The sequence below is a fragment of the Marmota monax genome, unplaced genomic scaffold (genome assembly GCF_021218885.2).
Source record: "Marmota monax isolate L192 unplaced genomic scaffold, Marmota_monax_Labrador192_F-V1.1 WCK01_AAM20220418_F8-fsc00230, whole genome shotgun sequence".
In the NCBI taxonomy this organism is placed as follows: Eukaryota; Metazoa; Chordata; class Mammalia; order Rodentia; family Sciuridae; genus Marmota; species Marmota monax.
The window spans coordinates 1494259-1516872 of NW_026693365.1; the positions used below are offsets into that span (position 1 = coordinate 1494259).

At 40.5% G+C, this 22614-nt stretch overlaps 1 protein-coding gene across 6 annotated transcripts in view; it reads right to left on the reverse strand.

The window, feature by feature from the left end:
* Nucleotides 1-22614, reverse strand: part of Ube2f (ubiquitin conjugating enzyme E2 F (putative)) — a 54490-nt gene that overhangs the window by 19433 nt on the left and 12443 nt on the right. For 2 of the 6 annotated variants that reach the window (XM_046456939.2, XM_046456941.2), the window contains exons 3-4: nucleotides 19391-19420; nucleotides 15129-15194 (exon numbers count right to left, since the gene is read on the reverse strand). The exons of 2 other annotated variants lie outside the window; for them this stretch is intronic. In XM_046456939.2, coding sequence (XP_046312895.1) covers nucleotides 15129-15194; nucleotides 19391-19420 — 96 coding nt within the window. The remainder of the gene's footprint in view (nucleotides 1-15128; nucleotides 15195-19390; nucleotides 19421-22614) is intronic. 2 more of the 6 variants (XM_058583308.1, XM_058583307.1) reach the window with 1 other exon arrangement.

Here is a 22614-nt window from a genome sequence, read left to right on the forward strand (position 1 = left end):
AAGGCTCAACTTTCCCCCAAACATCTACCACCATGAAAAAATCTGCAATATGGGTGTGTGTGATTGCACACACATGGGAGGTGGAACCCAGGGCTTCCTGCATAGGAAACAACTGTGTTACCACAGAGCTACATTGAGCCCTAAGGTTTTGATAGGAAGCAATTGGACACAAGACGAAGAAGAGAAATGCTATTTCTCTTTTATTTTAAATTCATCTGCTGAACACCAGTGAGGCTGCAATTTATTTTAGATTACTTGTCATTCGTACTTTTTCTAAGAACTAAATGATCAATATTCATTAACATGTTACTAAGGTGTTCATCTTTTGATTATCAATATAAAAAGATTCTTAAGAGAATTAGCCTTTGCCTAATTTTTGTTAGCAATTTTTGTTAGTCTGCTGTTTGCCTTTTGATCTTGTTATTTCTCAACACTAGTATTCCATCTTTAAGAAATCAGTCTTTGTTCGTTTTATGTCTTTAATATCATGCTTGAAAATCATCTTTTCCAACCAATATTATACAAATGCTCTCCTACATTTTATTCTGGTAATTTGGTGATTTCACATGTTATAGTTAATGAGACCACTAGCTCATTACACAGAATAAGGTGTTATTATCTTCTAATTGGATGCCTAACCACACCGTCCCTACAGCATTTACTATTCCATTCTTCCAGCACTTTATTTTATATATTTCTGATTCTTAAAAATATATCTGGATTTGTGACTGATAGTATAAACTCTTTGGAAAAGATATTTGTTTGGAAAAATGTTAAACTCCAGATACGAGAATTTTTTAAAGTGGCACCTTATGTGTAAAACAGGTGGAGTGCACTCTCCTTCACCAAGGACTCTGTGGATGTGGGTCTCCCTGCTGACCTTGACCACTGAGGCAGGGAAGCCTACCACTAGGCTCATCAACACTGCAGGTGCACAGCCCACTCTGTGCTGACCCTGCAGAACCAACTGTGGCCCACGTCACACACCATGGCCTATCCATGAGACTGCCCAGCCACGCCATCCCACCACACTGAATTTCTCTCTGGTTGGCTTCCTGTTTCACTGATTCAATACATTTCAACTCTGTTGCCCACCAGTTTCAAAGTTTGGACTTTGAAATGTGGTTCTAATTTCATCATGTTCCTTCTGTCCCAACCACTTCTCAGTTAATAATTGTCCAAATTGTATCTTAACTCACTGCAAACCAAGAACAGAGTGTTCTAATTTCTTTCTTTTTCAAAAAACAAATCTGAGGAAAATCACCTGCTTCTGAATCAGTGCTTCCTTTCTCCCTGAAGCTGCACAGCGGCTGGCCCCAACCAAGGTTGCTTAGTAATGACCAGATCTGCCCAGAAGTCCCAACGCCCAGCTCACAGGCAGTGGGGAGACCCGGAAGCAACTTGCGCCCTAGGCGTTCTCTGTGGTGACTCCAGACGCAGAGCTCTCCACTCCCTCTGCACCACCCCACCCAGCACTCCAAGCTGGCAATCAGAGGGCTCAATCAGCACCTGAAAAACCACAGTGTGAACATGGCCCTGGGCACTGTTTCCAAATACAGACAGGCCGACTCTATTACTACCCATGGCTGCAGACACTGAAAACGTTCTGCTTCTCAACAAAGGGGGCTTTAAAGTGCAGTAAGGAGACACAGCAGGAGAAAGCTCCAGGCTGCCCACTAACAAATTCTCGCTCCCGGAGCTCTGGAGCCTACTCCCTCCTGCCTTCAAGGGACCACACATGGGCATCTTCAAAGGAGATTATGGGATAACCCTGGAGAACAAAGCTTCCCAAAGGGCACAACATCCTCAGGCTCCACCTGGAGAAACCTGGACCCTGTGACAAAGGGACCTATTTCAGTCTTTCTCCCACCTTTAAAAGAAGACCTATGCTCCTCCACCCTCTCAGGGAAAGCTCTGCTTCAAGGCGTAAACACTCCACGAGGGCCAGAGGACCAGTGGTGGGGCCGGCCAGCTGGTGGAGGAGCTGTGGAGAACTGTTTCTCCCTTCTCACACCTATTTCTATAAGGGTAAAGTGCAGCACCATAAATAAAACAGTTCGCTCTGGAATGTCCTGCGTTCAGATAAAGGGAGTCTGGTGGCAGGGGCCATTAAAACTCCAATCTAGATCACTGTAAAGAAGGCACCCCCACCCACGAGAGGCAAGCAGCGAATGCCAATGAAGCAGCCTCGGTGCATTCTGCTACCAGCACCCGGCTCATGCCTCCCCTCCCTGAAGGGAGTCAGATGGCTGTCGAGGTATGCTTAGTGGTGGAAAGTTAAGCAGGACTTTGAGAGCAAGTGACTAGTTTGACAATTAATGAATTTGGCAGATATTTCTCATAAATTGAGCCAAATCTACAGCTCCAACTTTTAGATAAAAATACAAAGAGTGTGGTACCATTTTTTTTCAATATTCTATTGGTAAAGAAATGTTTAAGTTAAGACTATTGTAATTTTCTCAACTCTGAGTCATTCAGGTAAAGTGAGATGCACTGAAAGAAAAGTGGCAGGTGGGACTCATGGTCAGCTGCTGGGCCTGGAATCCTGGGTGGCAAAGCCTCCTCCAAGTTAGGCATTTCTAATTCTCTGTTTTCAACACCGCTGAAGAGGGCACCTAGTTTAGGAGTCAGCTGAACAATTCTGAAAATACCTGCTCGGATTATTGGTTTTAACTTTGAACTTAACTGCAAAGTCTCCAAGTTAGAGCTACAACACATCCCCTTCCAAGACTGTCTCCTTATTTATGTGAACTGGCAATTCTCAGTATTTATATCTATAAAGACAAATAAATGAAGAAACTGGTATTTAAACACTTATTCCTGTTGTGCATTCACAGAACATGTCCTGGAATGTCCTGCGTTCACAGAACATGAAATGCTAATTTATGTTTAAAACATCAAAATTTACAACCTACTGCTTAAATTCATCATTCCATTCCACGCGTCCTTGATGAGTGACAACTATGTGACAGACACTGTGCTAAGCACTGGGGACATGTCAACAGGGGACAATGCCTGCCCATGGGAAACTTACATTCTAGTGGCAGAAGAGAAAGTCATCGAGTACAGCCAACAGAAGGAGAAAAGGCAAGGAAGGAGGAGGCTGGAGAGACTGCATGTCACATGGGACACTGGCAGGGGTAGGACCAACAGCACCCTGGGCAGGGGTGGCAGATGAAGCAGCAAGAGGCCTGGCATTCTCAGAACAGCACAGAGGCCAGTGGGCCAGAGAGGGAGGCGGCAGCAGAGGCAAAGAGGTCAGCAGTCCATGGTGACAAGCAGACTACCTGCCAGGAGGCTGGCTGATTCAGGGGGAGACAGGAACCATGAGAGGGATCTGAGCCCAGGAGGGCAGGGTAGGTTGCAATCATCCAGGTGAGCGATTAGAGGGTTAGCCCAGAGCGGGCAGTGAAGGGACACTGAGATGGGAGCAGCACCGGGATCTGTGGACAGATCAGGAGTGGGGCAGGAGAGGGAAAGTAGTCAAAGAAGATGCTAAGGTCTCTGACCCTGAGTTAAACAATGGATATTAAGTGACATCCCAATGGAGTGGGCAGCTGATGGGTCCTGTGTGCAGGGGGTGGGGGGCGGCAGCGTGGTTGGGCCGCAGAGAGGAGTTTGAGAGCCTTTCAGTGCAAGAGCACTTAACTTCAAAAGATGAGGTAGGAAAGGAAGATGAGCTGATGAGCTTGGGAGACCAGACGGAGGAGGGGCAGCCAACAAGAGGAGGAGAGCCAGAAGCCTGAGTGCTGCTTAACATGCTTCCCAGCAAAGGGACTTGTGAGCAGCTCCATCTATCTAGTCTAGAATGACAAACACTGGTAAGCACAAACATTTTCACCTTAGACTGAAATTCTGTAGAACAAATGAAACGAACGTAATGGTGCCAGGAGGGTAAGTGGCAGCAGGAATCCATCCTGCAGTGCAGCCACTCACTCTGCACACCTGGGGCAGCTGCATGCATGGTGCTGGATCTGACTCTGGAAACATTTCCAAGAGTGATGCCATACTTTGATTTTTAAATGGCAAAATTTCTGCACACTAGAACTTCTATCTTATGCAACACTGGGGCATGAGGAGTGGTCAGGGCAACAAGAAACCCTGAGCCAGGGCTGGGAGGCAAGCAGGAACAGGCAAGTTGACACTGGGCCGAAGACACAGTCAGCTATCTATTATGAAGAGGTGCGAGGATTTAGAGGAGTCATGAACATAATGAGGAAAAAAATGGACAATTAGAAAAAAACAAGACAAATGGAACATCAGTAGCTGGAAACATGATAATCTGAAATTTAAAATTCACTGGACGAGCTTCACAGCGAGCAGACACTGCAGGAACAGAGCCACCCCAAACCAAGCCCAGAGAGAAAAGTGTGGAAGCGACAACCTGAGGGAGGTCTCACTTACACTGGAGGTAATAAATATGGAAGAGACAGAATATATAAAGACATGTTGACCAGATTATGTGAAATTTTATGAACACTAAAGCTCAGATATAAAAAGCACAATAAACTTAAAGTGGGATGAAAAGAAAATCACTTCAAAGTGCTAGCTTTGGGAGCAAACATAACTAAAGTTAGACCAACACAGAGAGGAGGAGCACAGCCCTACGCAAGGACAACATGCAAATTTGTGAAACATTATATATGTAAAAAAAAATCACAGTATAATCAAATTGCTGAAAACAAGTGATTAGGAGAAAAATCTTAAAATCAGCAAGAGAATAAAACACTCACAGCATAAACTAGAACAAAAAATTACTATTGACTTATCATTAAAAAAAAAAATCCAGAAGGCAGAAAAATGACTTCAAATGCTAAAACTGTCAGTGGGAGGCTCAGCAGTCCATACCACGAACAGGACTCGCCATGAGGGATGCTGTCTGGATCAGGAACACCCAAGAAAGATGCACATGCTGGGCTTGGTCCTCTGCTTGACACTACTGGGAGGTGGTGGAAACCTTACGACATGGGCCTACAGAGAGGTCTTTGGGAAGGTGCCCTGGGGGGGACAGTGGGACCCTAGTCTCTGCTCCCAACCTCTTTGCTTTCTGGCATGAGGTGAGCAGTTCTGCGTTGCCACATGCTCTTGCCATGATATGCCACCTTGCCACAGGCCAAAAGCAATGGGACTAACCCCTCATGCTCTAAAACTGTGAGCCCAAATAAACATTTTCTCTTTATAAGTTGATTTACTTCAGATATTTGTTTACAGTGACTGGAAAGCTGCCTAACACAATTAATACGCCTGCACTACAAGAACCCTCAAGGATGCTCTTCAGGCTGAAGGAAAACAACCGACGAAAACCCAGACCTATAAAAAGAAATGAGGGTCTAAGCGCTGAAGAATGTATGTGTAACATACATCTGTAGAAACATGTATACAAAATTATGTGCAAATGTAAGAAAATAGGCTGCTTAAGCAAAGATAACACATGCTAGGTATAAAAAAAGGTTGGGACTGGGAAAGGAAATATAGCACTAAGCTTATGCCTTAAGAATTAGAAAAAGATGCTAAGTGTGGTGGGACATGCCTGCAACCCCAGTGGCTTAGGAGGCTGAGGCAGGAGGATTGCACGTTCAAAGCCAGCCTCAGCAACAGTGAGGCACTAAGCAACTCAGTGAGACCCTGTCTCTAAATAAAATACAAAATAGGCTGGGGATGTGGCTCAAGTGATTGAGTGCCCCTGCGTTCAATCCCTGGTACCTCCCCATCCAAAAAAGGAATTAGAAAAAGAGAAAAATTAAACTAAAAACATGAAGAATAAAGGAAATAACAATGATATGAGCTGAAAACAGAATAATACAGGAAAATATATGAAATCAAAAGCTGTTTTTTTAAAAGATCAACAAAATGAATCATTCTTTCACTAATCTGATCAAGAAAAAAAAATGACACAAATTCTAATACCAGGAATTAAAGGATATTAGTGCAGACTACAGAACTTCAAAGGATAAGAATTAACACCCTCATACCAATACACTGGAAACTGTGGATGACATGCACAATACCTTAAGGCACAAATCACTGAAGCTCATGCAAATAAAGAAGCTACACCACCTCATATCTACTAAAGAAACCGTATGAAACCAGGAGTGGTGGTGCACGCCTGTAATCCCAGTGGCTCGTGAGGCTGAGATAGGAGGATCCCAAGTTCAAAGCCAGCCTCAGCAACTCAGCGAGACCCTGTCTCAAAATTTAAAAAAAAGGGGGGGGGGCTAGGGATGAGGTTCAGTGGTTAGGCAGTCTGAGTTCAATCCCCATTGCCAAAAAAAAAAAGAAAGAAAGAAGAAACTGTTTTTATACTTAAAATCTTACTACAAACAAAACAGAACTCCAGACCTCGGTGTGCCTTCACTGGTGAATTCTACCACTTAAAGAATTTACACTAAAACTACACAGGTTTATGCAGAAACAGAGGGGAAGGGAAAATGTGCCCATTTATATCCTAAGGCCAGCATTACCATGACACCAAAACCAGACAAACCAACATAAGAACACTACAAATATCCCTCACAAATAGACGAGAAATTTCTAAGTAAAATATTAAGCATATCAAATTGAGCGATCCATCATAATGGATTAATACCACCAACACATAACTCATAATATATGGTTCATCATTTCACAAATGCAGGAGTAGTTCAACATTTAAAAAAAAATTCTGGCTATGTAATTTGCTATAAAACAGATTCATTAAAAAAAAACCATACAGCCATTTCAATCAATGCAGAAAAAGCATTTGGCAAATCAATAGCCATTCATCATAAAGAGTCTCAACAAACTAGGAAAAGAATTCTTTAACTTCTATTAAAGTTTCTAAAAAACCCTATGTCTAACCATCTACTCCATGATGAAAAACTGGCAGGAAAATTAGAGACAAGGCAAGGAGGGCTGGGGTTGTGGTGCAGTGTGTTGTTGAGCATGTGTGAGGCACTGGGTTCGATTCTCAGCACCACATATAAATAAATAAAGATCCACTGACAACTAAACAATATTTAAAAACAACAACAACAACAACAAGGCAAGGACATCCTTCTTCTCCCCACTTCTACCCACCACTGTGCTGTAAACCTCAGGAAGTAAAGTAAGGCAAGAAAGGAAATAAAAGGATAGATGCTGAAAGCGGGGCGGGGCTAAACTCCTGGCAGAGCACTTGCCTAGCACACCAAGGCTGGGCTGGGGTGCAACACTGCCAAAATAAAAGCCTGACACGGAGGCCTGAATCTTTGCTCACAGGTGCATGAGAGTTTACACTGAAGACTGTGGAATCTCCAGCATAGCTACTAGAACTAAAAGCAGGCTGACCAAGGTTGGGAATATAGGGTTACTACACAAAAATAAATTGTATTTCTTTATAAGTTGATTTACTTCAGATAGACTGAAAATGGAGACATATCCGTGTTCACAGACCAGAAGATGCAATAATTCAAATGGCAATTCTTTCCAAATTGATCTACAACAAATGCAACACAGTCGCAGTCAAAATCTAAGCAGCGTTTTTTTGTTTTTTTTTTTGTGGCAGAATTTGATAAGCTGACTTTTTTATTTATATATATATATATATATACACACACACACACATATATATATATACACACACACACACACACACACACAGGGACCAAAAATAAGCAAAAATTATGTTTAAAAAGTGAACAAAGGGGCAGAAGTCAGAAGATGGGATTTCTAAGACTTACTATAAGGCCACAGCTGTCAAGACAGCGTTATTTGTGTAACCTTAGACATGGAACAATGGGACAGAAGAGAGTCCAGAAATCAAGGTCAAATGATGCCAAAAAAGGTGCCAATGGGAAAAAGAAAGCCTCTTCCACAAATGGTGCTAAAGGAGCTGGACGATCTTTTGCCAAGAGGGACAGAAGCCAGACCCTTATTTGGTACAATGTGCAAAAACGCTCAAAATGGACTACAGATCTAACTAAAATTTATAGCTACAAAACTTCTCTTTTAATTTAAATAGGATCAGGAGGCTGAAACAAGAGGATCTCGAGTTCAAAGCTAGCCTCAGCAACAGTGAGGTGCTAAGCAACTCCGTAAGACCCTATTTCCAAATGAAATACAAAACAGGGCTGGAGAAGTGGCTCAGGTGATTGAGCGCCCCTGAGTTCAGTCCCTGGTACCAAAAAAAAAAAAAGTATAAAAAAGAAGACAAGTCACTGACTAGGAAAATATTTGTAAAACACACATCTGAGAAGATATATTTAGAATAAAGAATTCTTGAAATTGTGTAAAAAGAAAAAATTAAACTAAAAAAATATGTGCTAGTTGGCCATGGTGGCGCATGCCCACCATCCCAGCAACTCAGGAGGCTGAGGCAGAAGAATCACAACTTTGAAGCGAGCCCAGGCAACTTAGTGAGACCCTGCCTCAAAAAAACAACTTCAAAGTTGTGATTCTTAGTAGCAGAGTGCTTGCCTAGCACGTGTGAGGCACTGGGTTCGATTCACAGCCCCTCTTAAAAATAAATAAATAAAATAAAGGTATTCGTATAACTAAAAATTTTTTTAAAACATTTAAAAAACAGAAAGTGTTGGGGATGTAGCTCAGTGGTAGAGTCCCTGGATTCAATTCCCAGTACCCACTCCCCTCCCGCAAAAAAAAACAAAACAAAAAAACCCAAGAGGGAAAAATAGTTGTAACAGTGACATCTTAAAAAGGGCAAATAACATAATCAAACACAACCATGTACCCATCATAATGACTAAAATTTTTAAACCAAATGCTGGTGAAAACATGGAGCAATTGGAATTCTTAAGCATTATTGGTGCAAACAGGTATAGCTACTCCACAAAAAAATAAAAATAGTTTCTTCTAAGTTAAACAGACATTTTCCTGAGTCATTGCTCCCATTCCTATACATTTTGCTAAGAAAAATGAAAACAGGTCCATAGGAAGACCCAAGAACAAATATTTACAGCAGCTTTATTCCTAACTGCCAAAAGCAGGGAATGCTCGAGTGCCCATCATATGATGAATACAACTGCAGCTCACCACACCATCAAACCTTCCACACCACAGCACGGCAACCTCAGAATCACTGTGTGAAAACTTCCTGGAAAAGGCAAGACTGTAAGGAAAGATATTAGATCAGCAAATGCCAGAGCTAGGGGTGGAGCTTTTTGCAAAAGGTGACAGACACATTATCTCGATTGAGGTGGTAGTTCTATACATGTTGGTCAAAATGCAGATCATACCTAAGAACAGAGAACTTACTATCTGTAAATTGTAACTGCTAAAAAGGACATTTGAGAAATTTAAATGCTAAAAAAACTTAGCACTTAAATGGCTATGTCATTTTGGGTTTTTTATAGATAACGTACACATTTATTGGTAAACACCAGAATGTATCTTAACTGTGGCAATGAGTGCTTTTTTAAAAAAAAAATTTAATTTTATTTATTTAAATGCGGTGCAGAGAATCGAACCCAGTGCCTTATACATGCCAGGCAAGTGCACTATCGCTGAGCCCCAGCCCCAGCTCAATGAATGCCTTTTAAAACATGCTTTATATTCACTTTAGGAAGGCTGAGTGCTCCTGTAAGCTGCCTGGGAGCTGGGGACCAGGTAGGGCAGGACTCAGCTGAGAACAGGTGTGATGTGTCTGCATGGGGAAACAGGAGTCTCCCCTCAGCACCACCATAAGAAAAGCAGCATCCCACCCCTGGATTATGGAGTTCTGACAAGGAGCAAGGAAGACAGGAGTGAGTGCCTGCCTAAGAAAAGCCAGATGACACTGTGACTGACAGCTGCTGCTCTAAAGCTCAAATTGTATTCCTAGAATTCATAAGAAAAGGAGAATGCCATTTTTTTTTTTTTTAAGAATTATTTGAAGGGAAAAAAACTCCAAGGCAAGGCTGTCTGTTATTCTGCAAATTTATCCCCCTCACAATGGTTATCTCCAAACTAAAATTTTAAGAATTTTTCTAAAAAGAGCCAAGGATGAATGCCAGACATGGTGATGTATGCCTATGATCTCAGCAACTCGGGAGACTGAGGCCAGAAACTCATGAGTTCAAGGCCAACCTCAGCAACTCAGCAAGGCCCTCAGTAACTTATCAAGACCCTGCAGGAACTGAGACCAGCTTACCATTCAAAAATCACTATGTATAACTCACCAAATAAGTGTAAAACAGAGGAGAAAAACCACAGGATCATCTCAATTGATGCTGAAAAAATTAAACACATATTTATGATTTTAAAAACCTCTCAAAAAAAAACAATATGCCTGAGAGACCAACATATATAAAAAACCTAAGCCAACATCATATTTAATGACTCATAAACCTGTGCCCCTAGGATCATAAAGATGACAGATGCATGTCCTCACTACTTCTATTCAACACTGTACTGGAAATCATGACAAAGGTACCAAGAAAAAGAATCAAAAGGCATACATACTGACAAAGAAGTAAAAATCTTTTTATTTACAGATACAATAACCATGGAAATTCAAAGAATATATCAAAAAGCTACTAAAACTAACAAACAGGAAGATCAAATGATACATGATCAATATATTTAAAAATCAATTATATATAGTAAAGATTAAAACTTTAAATTAAAAAACCTATTTATAATAGCCTCAAAAACACAAAATACTTAGGTTCAACAAAAATTCGCAAGACACAGAAAACTATAAAATAGCAGTGTCCCGTTTTCATTGCTGATACTGTAATTTGAAGTTTTTCTCATGATGATGTGAACTATGGTTTATCCAGTTAATTTCTGCAGAGAACTAGTATTTGCTGTTCTTGTTTGCCTATTTCATTCATTTCTATTATGTACTATTTCCTTCCTTATACTTTGGATTTAACTACTCTTTTTCTTCTAGATCATCATTTGAAGTGTTTTAGAAAGCAGTGTTGTCTGAAATGTGATCTTCTTTTACCGAGCATAAGCTTTTGAGCTTCACCTCTGTTGCTGCAGCCCTCAGCATTCTACATGGTTTCTTGTTTTATTTTTTACTTTTGTTTTGGGTACTGGGGATTTGAACCCAGGGGCACTTTACCACTGAGCTACATCTCTGTTCTTCTTATTTTGAGACCAGGGTCTTGCCAAGTAGCTGAGGGTCTCACTGAGCTGCAGAGACTGGCCTCGACCTTTTGATCCTCTTGCCTTAGGAGGATCAAAGTCCTGCTTCCCAAGTTGCTGGGATCATGGGTGTGTGCCATGCCCAGCTAGCAGTTTTACATCTTTTTAATGATGAGTTGTATTCTATTGTAGGAACGTATATTAATTTACTCACCTATTCACAAGGAAAAAACTGTTGTGTTGCTTCCACTTTGGGATCATTATGCATAAAGTGCTACAGAATTTTGTGCACACATTTCTGTGTGTTTTATTTCTCCTAGGTAAATATCTAGCAGTAGAATCACTAACTCACGTAGTAAGAGTATAAAGATAACCATTTTGCAGGGGATGATTCTGAAGAGAAATCAACTTCTTTTCCACAAAGCTTCCCAGAGAAAAACATAGGAGAATATATTTCCAACCTTGGGACAAGCAAATATTTCTTGGACAGCACACGAAGAACACAAACCATTAAATTTTTCTGAAAAACTGCCCATCGTTAAAGTTAAAATTTTCTCAATAAAAGAGCACTGAAAAATAGGCATAAGTTACAGAACAGGAGAGAACTTTCCCAGCTCACATCTGACAGAGGACACATGCTCGGGTCACAGAGAGAACTGTCACAAAATAAGATCAAAAATGGCAAAAGACTTGGGTACTTCATAAGACAGACAAACGGTCCAGTCAGTAGATGAAAGGACATTCAACATGATCTGGCACTAGGAAACACGCAGGAAACCAAGGTAAGCCATGTCACACACACATGCTGAGAGGTGTGCAGAACAACTGAAACTTCTCACACGTGGCTGGTCAGTGTACAGTACAACCACAGTGGAAAGTTTTTTCAAAAGTTGAATATACATCTTTCTATGACTCAGAAATTCCACTCTTAGGCGGAACTGAAGAAAAAGGAAAAATACAACCAAAAAGGCTTGCATGAGAATGCCCACTCATTCAAACAAACGAAACTATGGTAAGAAAAACCAGAAAGAAATGTTGGGTGGTATGAAGGGCAGCAACTGGTTACAGAGAGACACAAGGAAACTGGGAGTCTTGGGAATGTTTTTCACCTTTACTGGGGTCATGGTGGCACTGGTATATACACTTTCAAACTTCCTTAAGCTGGACAGTTCAAATTAGCACATTTTACTGTTTGCAATTTTATACTATAGTAAAACTGATTTTAAAAGTAAAAAAAATTTTTTTAAAAAAAATCACTGTTATTTTAAAGTCTGTGTTTCCTTCAGCTGGGCCACTGAGCTGACCCAGTTTTTCAAGCTGTCCCACTAACATCCCAGAAGGCTCCATGGGAGGCCTGGGCCCATCCCCATGGTCCTGTTTGACTGACCAGGACTTTCTTTTGTTTTGTAAGCTGATGGAGAACCCCCCAACAGTCCCTTTCTTTTCTCCATCACCAAATTCTGTTTCCATTTTTTTTTCTCTGAAGAGTGTATTTATTCCTAAGCTTGAAGAATCATTCCCAAAACAAATCCATGAAAATGGTACCAAGTGGCCAGGAGCCAGACAAAGAGTTTTGAGCTGGAAACGTAGAGGCAAATCTGCAGAGACCACTGAACGCCCATCTCACATGCATTCTTGAGTTTTCAGATCCAGCTGTAGGTTCATGGCTGCAAATGAGCCAGTTTTACAACTGGCATGAAATTTTACTTAGGCATGAAGTTAAAGCTTCACTGCTTAGACATATCCGTAAGTATTTTTGTTGTTGTTGTTTGTTTGTTTTAAGAAGTCCATGGTTCCAAAGTTTATTTTTTTAAAGAAAAACATGATACTAGAGAAGTTTTAAAAGTTGACAGACCTCTAATAACCAAAGGCAAGAGCCCCCAACAGCTCTCTTATTCAATGGCCCTACAAGATCAGGTGCTACACCGTGTCAGACAGTTCAATGCAATGACAATGTCCCCAGTGTGTACTTACTACAAATATAAATGCTGAAGTAGTAAGTATTTATAGGCACCAAAATAAGATATTTTTTTAATCTGATAAGATACTGAATACCAAAATATAATAATTATTTTCCATTTTCAAGAGTAATTATATGAACAACAAAGATGCTACCATATACACAATTTCAATAGTCACAACATTCATGTGATTCAGTAAAAACTTTAAGTTAAAAAGCCGGAGAGGAACATTTATCTGAAGGTTAAACTTCACAGAAATCCTATTATGTGACAGAAGCCTGGAAAAATCAACCATAAAAGCAAAAGAAACCCCTGATAGCTGCTCGGGATGACCTGGAAAGGCCAGGGAGGAACTTTCACCATGAACACCCAGGTCTAGGTTCTTGCTGAAAGGAAACAATCTTGATCACTCTAAGAACTTCTGAGAAACACCACACACTACTTAAGACACAGTTAGAGGGGCTCTTAAGGGTGACCCTGAGTCACCGAGAAACCACCTGTGTGCTCAGCACCGAGTTGAACGTGGCAGAGCCCGTGATGTCGGAGGAAGGCAGCAAGGGATGGGCAGTCTTCACCAGCTCCTCACCCAGAGGCTTGCCTCACTAAGAGGCCGCTTCTAAGAACGGGCCTGGGACTTTCCTCCTACATGCATGATGGGGTACCAGACCAAGTTCACACGCATGTCCCAGAACCCTCTGCACAGCCTCTACATAGAGAAAATGCAATTTAAACACTATTAAGCAAATTCTGAAATTGGGATTTCTCTTGTTATTATAAAACATCTTCCACAGCAAATAACACACCTACACAAAGTCAGGGCCAGGCTCATTATCACCCACTTAAATTCTGTATTCTCTTCCGCTTTTGTAGCTTTGACTCATTATTCCTAGTTCCTCACTCCCTTTCCATCCCCCAAATAAAATAACACCCTATGTTTCCAAGACAAAACTCCCTTCTTATTTGTTTTTTTGCGTTCTCTACCCACCTCAGCTCTAAATAACAATCTGAACTTTACATTTGCCAAATGATGCCAGAAAAATCTGTGGACTGCCTGCCCCCAAAATAGCCCTGGGTATCTAACCTCAACCAACCCCACTCCAAAAGGTCAGACCTCTTCAGCCCCCACTAACTGCCATGTTCTATCAGCAACACTTCAAGAGGACAAATATCCCTTCCCCTCTTTACCACAATCCTTGGGGTAATTCTGTCCAACGCTTCTGACTTTACAGTGAATATTTACTGACAATATTCACTTGAGGAACACCTGGCTTCCTTTGGATACTTCTTAATACTTCAGCTTCAGCTTAATCCTTAGGCAGCAAAAGTGAAAGGGGACCCAGCTGGTGAAATTCCTACTCTGGTAGGAGTTTTACAAACATCTACATGTTACTTTTCTTAGAGAAATTCTAAGAACTTAGACTTCAGGATTCTAGGACTGTCTGTAGTGAATTCCCCTTCTCCTTCCTCCTGCCACCCCACAGCAGCACAAGCTGACTGCCGCCTGCTCCAGCCCCAGCACAGCGGGCTCTGAGTCTCCTGGGGCTGCACCGCAGCTGGAAGAGCCCCCCATCCTCCTCTCCTGCCTGGTCTGACACGGAGAGAGGTGGTGCCATGCAGGGGCAACCTGGAGAGCACACACTTACCCGGTTCTAATGAGGACAGCTGGCAAGCAGTGTTTCTGTGCACCAGGACCTGGGCCATGTGCTGTACACACGGTCTCCTCAACCCTACTGCTGTCCTATGGGATGCAGCCCATTTGATGCCTGCTCTGCAGATGAGGCTACAACATAACAAAGGCTGTGCTGCTCCAAAGAGAGGCTCATAACTGAAACCCACACATCATTTCACAGCCCACACTCCAGCATACAAAAGACTCAGTCAACGTTCATTTTAGTTGTTAAGTTTATACATGGTTAATGGAGTGTAAACCAAATGCCTCAAGTTCACTTACTATGCTTTGACTACAAAGCACATGTCTTGCCTTCATATGGAATAGCAGCTAATGTCTTAACTTTAAAAAAGCTAACGGAGAAAGTTAAAGATTATAATCTTTAAACTTTTAAAAACTCGATGTTTGAAAATCATTTTATTACTGAAGTATGTAAGAATATTTATTACCTGGGATTACAGTTAGCTGAAAGCAATGAAGCTTGTTCGGATCAGGAAAATGCACTTTACAAGTACCTGCAAAAGAAACAGCACATCAGGAAAGTATGGCGTAAGCAGCAGTCTGCACGCCAAAGGCGACCTGAGCACGCAGCAAGTCCACAGTGCTGCTGATAACACAAGATGCAAGACCCACCCTGCTGTGTGTTCCATAATTATGCCAACAGGCTCCAGCTGCAAACCAGGGGCTTTTACCATTCTTTTTCTCCTTATAGTTTTTCATGAGTTAATTCCAAATTGATATTTTCCTTCAACCTTTAAATGATCACTAAACATAGCAATCTGACTTGTTACTTTCAAGAATTACACTATTTTACTTTGAAGAAACAAGGGCTGGGGTGTGGCTTGGGGGTAGAGTCTTGCTGGCATGCTCAAGGCCCTGGGTTAAACCCCAAGACAAGGAGGGGGAAGAAAGGAAAAGGAGGAGGGGAGGAAGAGGAAGAAGAAAACACCCCTGGGGAGAGTGATGTATGTAGTGAGTAAAGGCTGGTAAACACGAAAAATCTAGGAAAACTATCAGGTCAAATTTCTAATCTGCTCCCCTAGCACATAGACATACAGGCCACTGTGGTGAAGAGAAGTTGAAAATAAGTGTGCTTCCTGAGAACTGGCTCCAACTGGAGTTTACCATGACACTTTAAAAAAGAACATCTTCACAAACTAACTGGTGGCTCAGCTTGTTTTGTTGGTGAAATGATGCTCTGCCAACCTGGAGGGAACTTACTGTGCTCAGTGGTCCCAAGCCAGAAGTGTCCTGGATCAGGACAAGGAAATTCCCCTGGGAATAGAGCCAATGCCTGCCGGTGCAGGTAAAGGGAGTTGGCTATAGTCCACACCTGCCTCTGTCACTCACACCAACACTACTGAAGTGGTGACCATTCATGGATAAACACCCAAGGAACCAGGAAAGAAGAGATTTTCTACACTTATCTATAAACTCTGAGAATGTTAAATTCTTTAGTTCACCTACTATTTCTTGCAAGTCACTGATAATACTTAGTTTTGCAATGATATCGATTTTCAACAAAAATAGGACAATTCAAATATAAAGTCAGAAATGGCCTTTGAGACCATTCTAGTCCAACATCCTTAATTAGGACAGAGAGTTTCTATGACTAGCCCAACATCACACGTTATTAACAGAAGCAAGATTAGCTCCCAAATTAATAAGTACTTCATGACTCTCTTTCCCTATTATAGGCCTCACTTCCTTTTGGTATTTAAAGTCAGAACACTGAGAGATGACACACAGAAACTATTCAGGATTGCTGATGAGCTTTCTTCTAGAGTGAAAGACAGCTCAGCTTTGAAGAGCTTAGAGCAGTCCTAGTGGAAACAGTGCCATATTCCTTACCTTAGAAAGAAAGAAACTCGAGGTCAAAAAGTTTACAACTCTCTCCCAAATAATACATTCAGATCTGTGTACAGACTATTGGAAAAGGGCTTCATTTCCCTTAATCTTGAGAGTATAAATACCATCTTTCTTTGTGAGATATATGCAAGAAAAACAAATGACGAAGGTGTAGGAAACAGTTCCATGATGAGCCAAGGCTGGCATCCTTTAGAATTAGCTGGAATTTCCCTCCTTTCACACTAACAAAGGTACAGATGTAGAAACGAGTCCTCTGAAGAAGAAAGGCCACCAGGAATAAAGAAATTCAAAGTGGATTAAAAGATAATGAAATGATGGGGGACAGAAATTTTAAAGCTCAAGAAAGGATAAATTCTAAAAAAAAAAAGGTTAAAAGTCAGGTTTTCTTTGAACTCAATGCAGAAACTTCATTAAACTTTTCCTCTACATGCAAACATGGGCTACCCAAAAATTCCAATATTTCAATCTATATGAAAGAGACATTTTCTACTTTTTGCAAACAGAGAAATCTCTATGAACCTGCATGTACAGAGGTCCAAACCAGTTCTGAATAATTATGAAACAACACTGTCACAGGGCAAATTATTCTGTTTGCCTTTGTAAACATTTTGGAAAGATTATCAAATATAACGAAGACTTAGTACTTAAGAGTCTTCTTGGTTCCCTTCAAAACAAATGAGCTGCAGCAGGCTGTGATGGCACAGGCCTGTAATCCAGCTACCTGAGAGACTAAAGCAGGAGGTTCCCAAGTTTGAGAGCAGCCTCTGCAACACACCAAGATCCTGTCTCAAAATAAAAAATAAAAAGGGCTGGAGATGTGGCTCAGTAAGAGACTGCTTACCTAGCATGTCTAATCTCCAGTACCATGCAAAAAGTCAGAGAGAAAGAGTAACAAGCTGCAGCCTTTAGACAACACAGCTTACCTTATAAACTAATTTAAACATCCTGCCTCTGACAGGATGAGGGTAGGGAGGAAGAGCAAAAAGAAGAGGCATGTAGCATGCTGTCTTTTACCAGCTATCTCAGACATTGAAATGCTTTTTTCAGTTATTTAGTTAAAATCCTAATTTAAAAAGGGGATGTGAAGTTTTGTTGTTTTGAAACTACACTCTGGTACAAACCAGCAATCTATGTAAGATTCATGTTCAAGAATAAAACAAACTGCTGGGCACAGTGGCACACGACTATACTCTCAGCAGCTTGGGAGGGTTAGGCAGGAGGATGTCAAGTCAAAGGCCAGCCTCAGCAACTCAGCAAGGTCCTAAGCAATTTTAGCAAGGTTCAATCCCCAGTATTAAAAAAAAAAAAAAAGAATAAAATAAATCATTTGTAAGGGGAACTTTTTTGCAGTCTTGAATGAAAAGATGATGTGTATATGTTCAAGTCAGGGCCAGTGGCAAGAATGTCGGGAGTGGAAGTGGAAGGACTGTAGCCTTCCTGTTTATTAGGAAAGTGACCTACACTGGTGAAGGCAAAGGAGAGCAAAATGGACCCATCACTAAGCTTCAAAATTTTTTTTCCAGTTGTGCTTCATCTGTCCTACACCCACACAGTTATCTACTTGTTCTCCTGGAGCATTTTAAAGCACATCATTTCATCTATAAATACTTCAGTAGGTAGAAAGTTAACTTTTTAGTAGTATCCCAAGACAAAGCCTTCAGTTCTGAGTCGAACACTTGGAGGGCAAGCAATCCAGGGACTTGCAACACTGTGACTGAGACCCAAAGTAAAAATCATTTTATGTCATAACCACTCTTCTCATCTATCTATACGTTAAAAATAACTTTTAAACACTTAGTTTATGTACTTACCCTCATAAGCTAACCACTCAAGGACTGCAGCAGGTGGCAGGGAAAATGAGCCCTTTCCTAGCCATGTCAGTGGGTTTTCACATCAATACCCCAAGTTCTCTGCAGTACTCAGCCAAAACAGGAGACCAACTTACAAAATATTTCAATAGACATCCTTACTTAAACTGTTTTTAAAGCAAGTGTGACAAAAAGCTGTAATTCAAAAACATAGTAAAATGGTCCAAGTTTTTAAACTTTGATGTTATTATGGAAATATAAAAGGTTTGGGAGGCCAGGTGCGGTGGGGCATGCCTATAATCCCAGCAGCTCAAAAGGCTAAGGCAGGAGGATTGCAAGTTCCTGTAGAACCTCAGTAACTTAGTGAGGCCCTAAGGACTTAAAGAAACCCTATCTCAAAATAAAAGATAAAAAGGCTTGGGTATGTAGCTCAGTGGTTAAGCACCACTGGGTTCAATATCTGGTACCATAAATAAATAAAGGCTTGGGAAGGAACTGATAGAAGAAAAAAGGAAAACCTGACACACACTACACACATGCAGGGCATGGTGAGTGGGCACTCCAAGGCAGGCCTGTGTGTCTGGGGCAGGAAAGACTGATCAAGGTGAAGATACTCATGGACTATAAGCAGTACAGAAGCCCTACCTCAAACACCAAGGCAGGTCACAGACAAATACCTTCTGGACCCAAGTAGTGGTATTGTCACTAACAAAGATAGGACTGTCAGTTATTGATTAAATTTTCACAAAGTAGACTGGACATGGGACAAAATACATGTGGAAGAGATCCAAAACCTAACTCTTGTACAGCTCTGGTACACTAAGAAATCAGTCTGCATGTGAGATGTTCACAAAGACTAGACACCTCTGTACTCTTAGTAGGTCCTCCAGAAATTCTTGTACAAAATTAAAATTCATTTCTGACATACATGAAAAACAGCTTTTTTTTCTATGCAGGGTCATTAAACATAAAACAAGCTTTCTTCATGCAATTATTTTAGAATACTTAATTTTGACTGGTGATGCTATACTTACAAGGTAAATTAGCTTCAAGGTCTGCAACCTCTGTAGAAACAAAGAGATTATGGTTAATGTTTGTCTTCAAAATGCATCAGTTCTAAATTAGCAATTTCTTCCAGAATACAAAAGAAAAAAAAAAAAATACTGAAAACACTGAAACTGGGTCTAAAGTTTTATCTCAAGCTATTTAGTTTTCAGATATACAAGGTGACTTTCAGAATGCCAACAAATTTGGACAACAAGCCTTGAAAATTCACTTTAACACAAATGCAAATCATCTTAAATAAAGAGAAATTACATGGTGACTGCAGTGTTTTTGAAAACTGTTCCACCGAGTCACAGAAGCACTCCTCTTAAAATCTGATTGACACATACAATGTGTTTACATCTTTTTTTCAGACCTGCCTCCTTGTAGCTACGGTTCTTGGTCTCAATCCTCTCCTGAGGCCTTCAACACCACAGTTCCTCTTCTATCAGTACATCACCAGGTGTGTAAGCTCAGTACCCTTCTGCAGAACAAAACTGCTTACCTCCTACCAGCCTGCTATGAAAGAGCTTACAGGACAAACCTGTACAAGGCAACGTGCCCATGCTCAACACAGTACTGTGGAATCACTATCAAGGGCAATTACACAAGAAAAAGAAAGAAGAAACATCCAACTAGAAAAGAAGTAAAATTATCCAAGTTCACACATGACATGATTCTTTTTTTTCTTTTTTTTTTAGGTATCGGGGATTGAACTCAGGGGCACTCGACCACGGAGCCACATCCCCAGCCCTATTTTGTATTTTATTTAGAGACAGGGTCTCACTGAGTTGCTTAGCACCATGCTTTTGCTGAGGTTGGCTTTGAACTTGAGATCCTCCTTCCTCAGCCTCCCAAGCCAGTGGGATTACAGGCGTGTGCCACCACGCCTGGCACACATGATTCTTTATGGCACTTAAGGTCCTAAAGACTTCACAAAAAAATCTGTTAGAAATAATAAATGGATTTGGTATTGCAAGATACAAAATCAATACACAAAAACCAGTTGTTTCCATGCACTAAAAATGAACCATCTGAAAGAGAAATCAAGAAAACAATCCCATTTAAGATAACATAAAAAATAGTAAAATAAAGGAATTAAAAAAAATTCAATGGCATATTTATAGTGAATTTAACCAAGAAGTTGAAACATCTGTATAATGAAAACTACACAATATGAATGAGAGAAACTGAAGAAGCTACAAAGAAATGGAATGATACCCTGTGCTCATATATTAGAAAAATTAATATAGTTAAAATGTCCATACTAATCAAAGCAATCTATAGATTTGATGCAATCCCTATCAAAATTTCACTGGCAGGGCTGAGGTTGTGGCTCAGTGGTAGAAACCTTGCCTAGCATGGGTAAGGCACTGGGTTCAATCCTCAGCACCACATAAAAATAAATAAATAAAATAAAGGTATTAAAAAAAAAAAATCAATGGCATTCCTCACAGAAATGGAAAACAATTCCAAAATTTGTCTGGAACCATAAAAACATCCAAACAGCCAAAGCTATCCTAAGAAAGAAGAACATAAGTTGAAGGCATTATATTCTAATTTCAAATTTAAAAAAGTATAGTAATCAAATAATATGATATGGCATAAAAACAGACATATAGACCAATAGAAAAAATAAAGAGTGTGAAAAATAAACCCAAGCACACAATTAATTTGCAAGGAGATCAAGACTATAGGGAGATGAAGGCCAACAAATGGTACTAGGAAGACCGGATATCCACAGGCATTAGAAGGAAAGGGGACCTTCATAACCTACAATTGCACAAAACCCAATTCAAAATGGAATAAAGCCTTCAACTGAAGACCTGAAAACATGAAACTCCAAGGGAAAATATATAAGGGCGTAAGTTCCTTGACTTGGCCTTAGCAATGAGTTTTTGTAAGTCACATCAAAAGCTCAAGCACCAAAAGCAAAAGAAGAAGAAAAAAAAAGAAAGAAAAGGAAAAAAAAGAAAAAAAAAAAAACAGGCAGGATTACATTAAAGCAAAAAGCTTCTGAATGGCAAAAAAAGGCAACCCACGACTAGGGGAAAACATTTGCAGATCATGTATCTGATAAGAAATTAGAAATAAGTATTGAAAATATCTTAGGAACCCATACAACATAACAGTGAAAAAAACAACCTGAGTCAAAGACGGGCAAAGGAGTCAGTTGTGGTGGTGCATCCCTATGATCCCAGCTACTCAGAAGGCTGAAGCAAGAAGATTACAAATTTTAGGCTAGCCTCAGCAATTTAGCAAGTCCGTGTCTCAAAACAAAAACCACAAAAAGGGCTGAGGATATAGCTCAATGGAAGAATGCTCTAGGTTCAATCCTCTGTACTTAAAAAAATAGGTGGGGGCAAAGGACTTGAACAGACATTTTAGCAAAGAAGACAGAAAAACAGCAAACACATACATAAAAAAGATGCTCAATATCACTAAACACCGAAAAATGCAAATCAAAACCACAGTGAGATATCATTTCAACCCTATGTAGAATGGCTACTACCAAGAAGACAAAACGTAACAAGTGTTGGTGAGGGTGTGAAGAAAATGTGTGGGGCCAAGTACCTGGAGGAGGCCATGTGTTGCAGTACTCCATGCACCTGTCCCCACAAAAAGGAAATCCTTGCAGGCCATTATTGGGACTCTAAATTAGTACAGTCATTGTGAAAAATAGCATGGAGATTCCCCCAAAATTAAAAATGGAATTACCACATGACCCAGCAATCCTCTTCTCAATGTATATCCAAAAGAAATGAGGTCATACCTCATGGAGATCTGTGCACCCCCACATTCACTGCAGCACTGTTCACAATAGCCAAGATACAGAAGCTGCCTGAACTGATGAATAAATTACGATATACATACATACATACCATACACATATATCACACATTTATACACACACACACACACACGAACATTATTCAGCCTTAATAAAGAAGAACCTGTCATTGGAGACAATATGGATAAACTTAAAGGACATTATGCCAAGTGAAATAAGTCTGACATAGAAATATACTACAGATAACACTAATATGTGGAATCTAAAATAGCCGAAGAGTACAGAGAAACAAAGCAGAACAATGGTGACCGGGACTGGGAGCAAGGAAAGGGCAGTAGGAAATGGGGAGATATTCATCAACAGGTACAAAGTTGCAGTTAGAATGAATAATGTGAGATCTAATGTGACCATGTGAGGAGATGG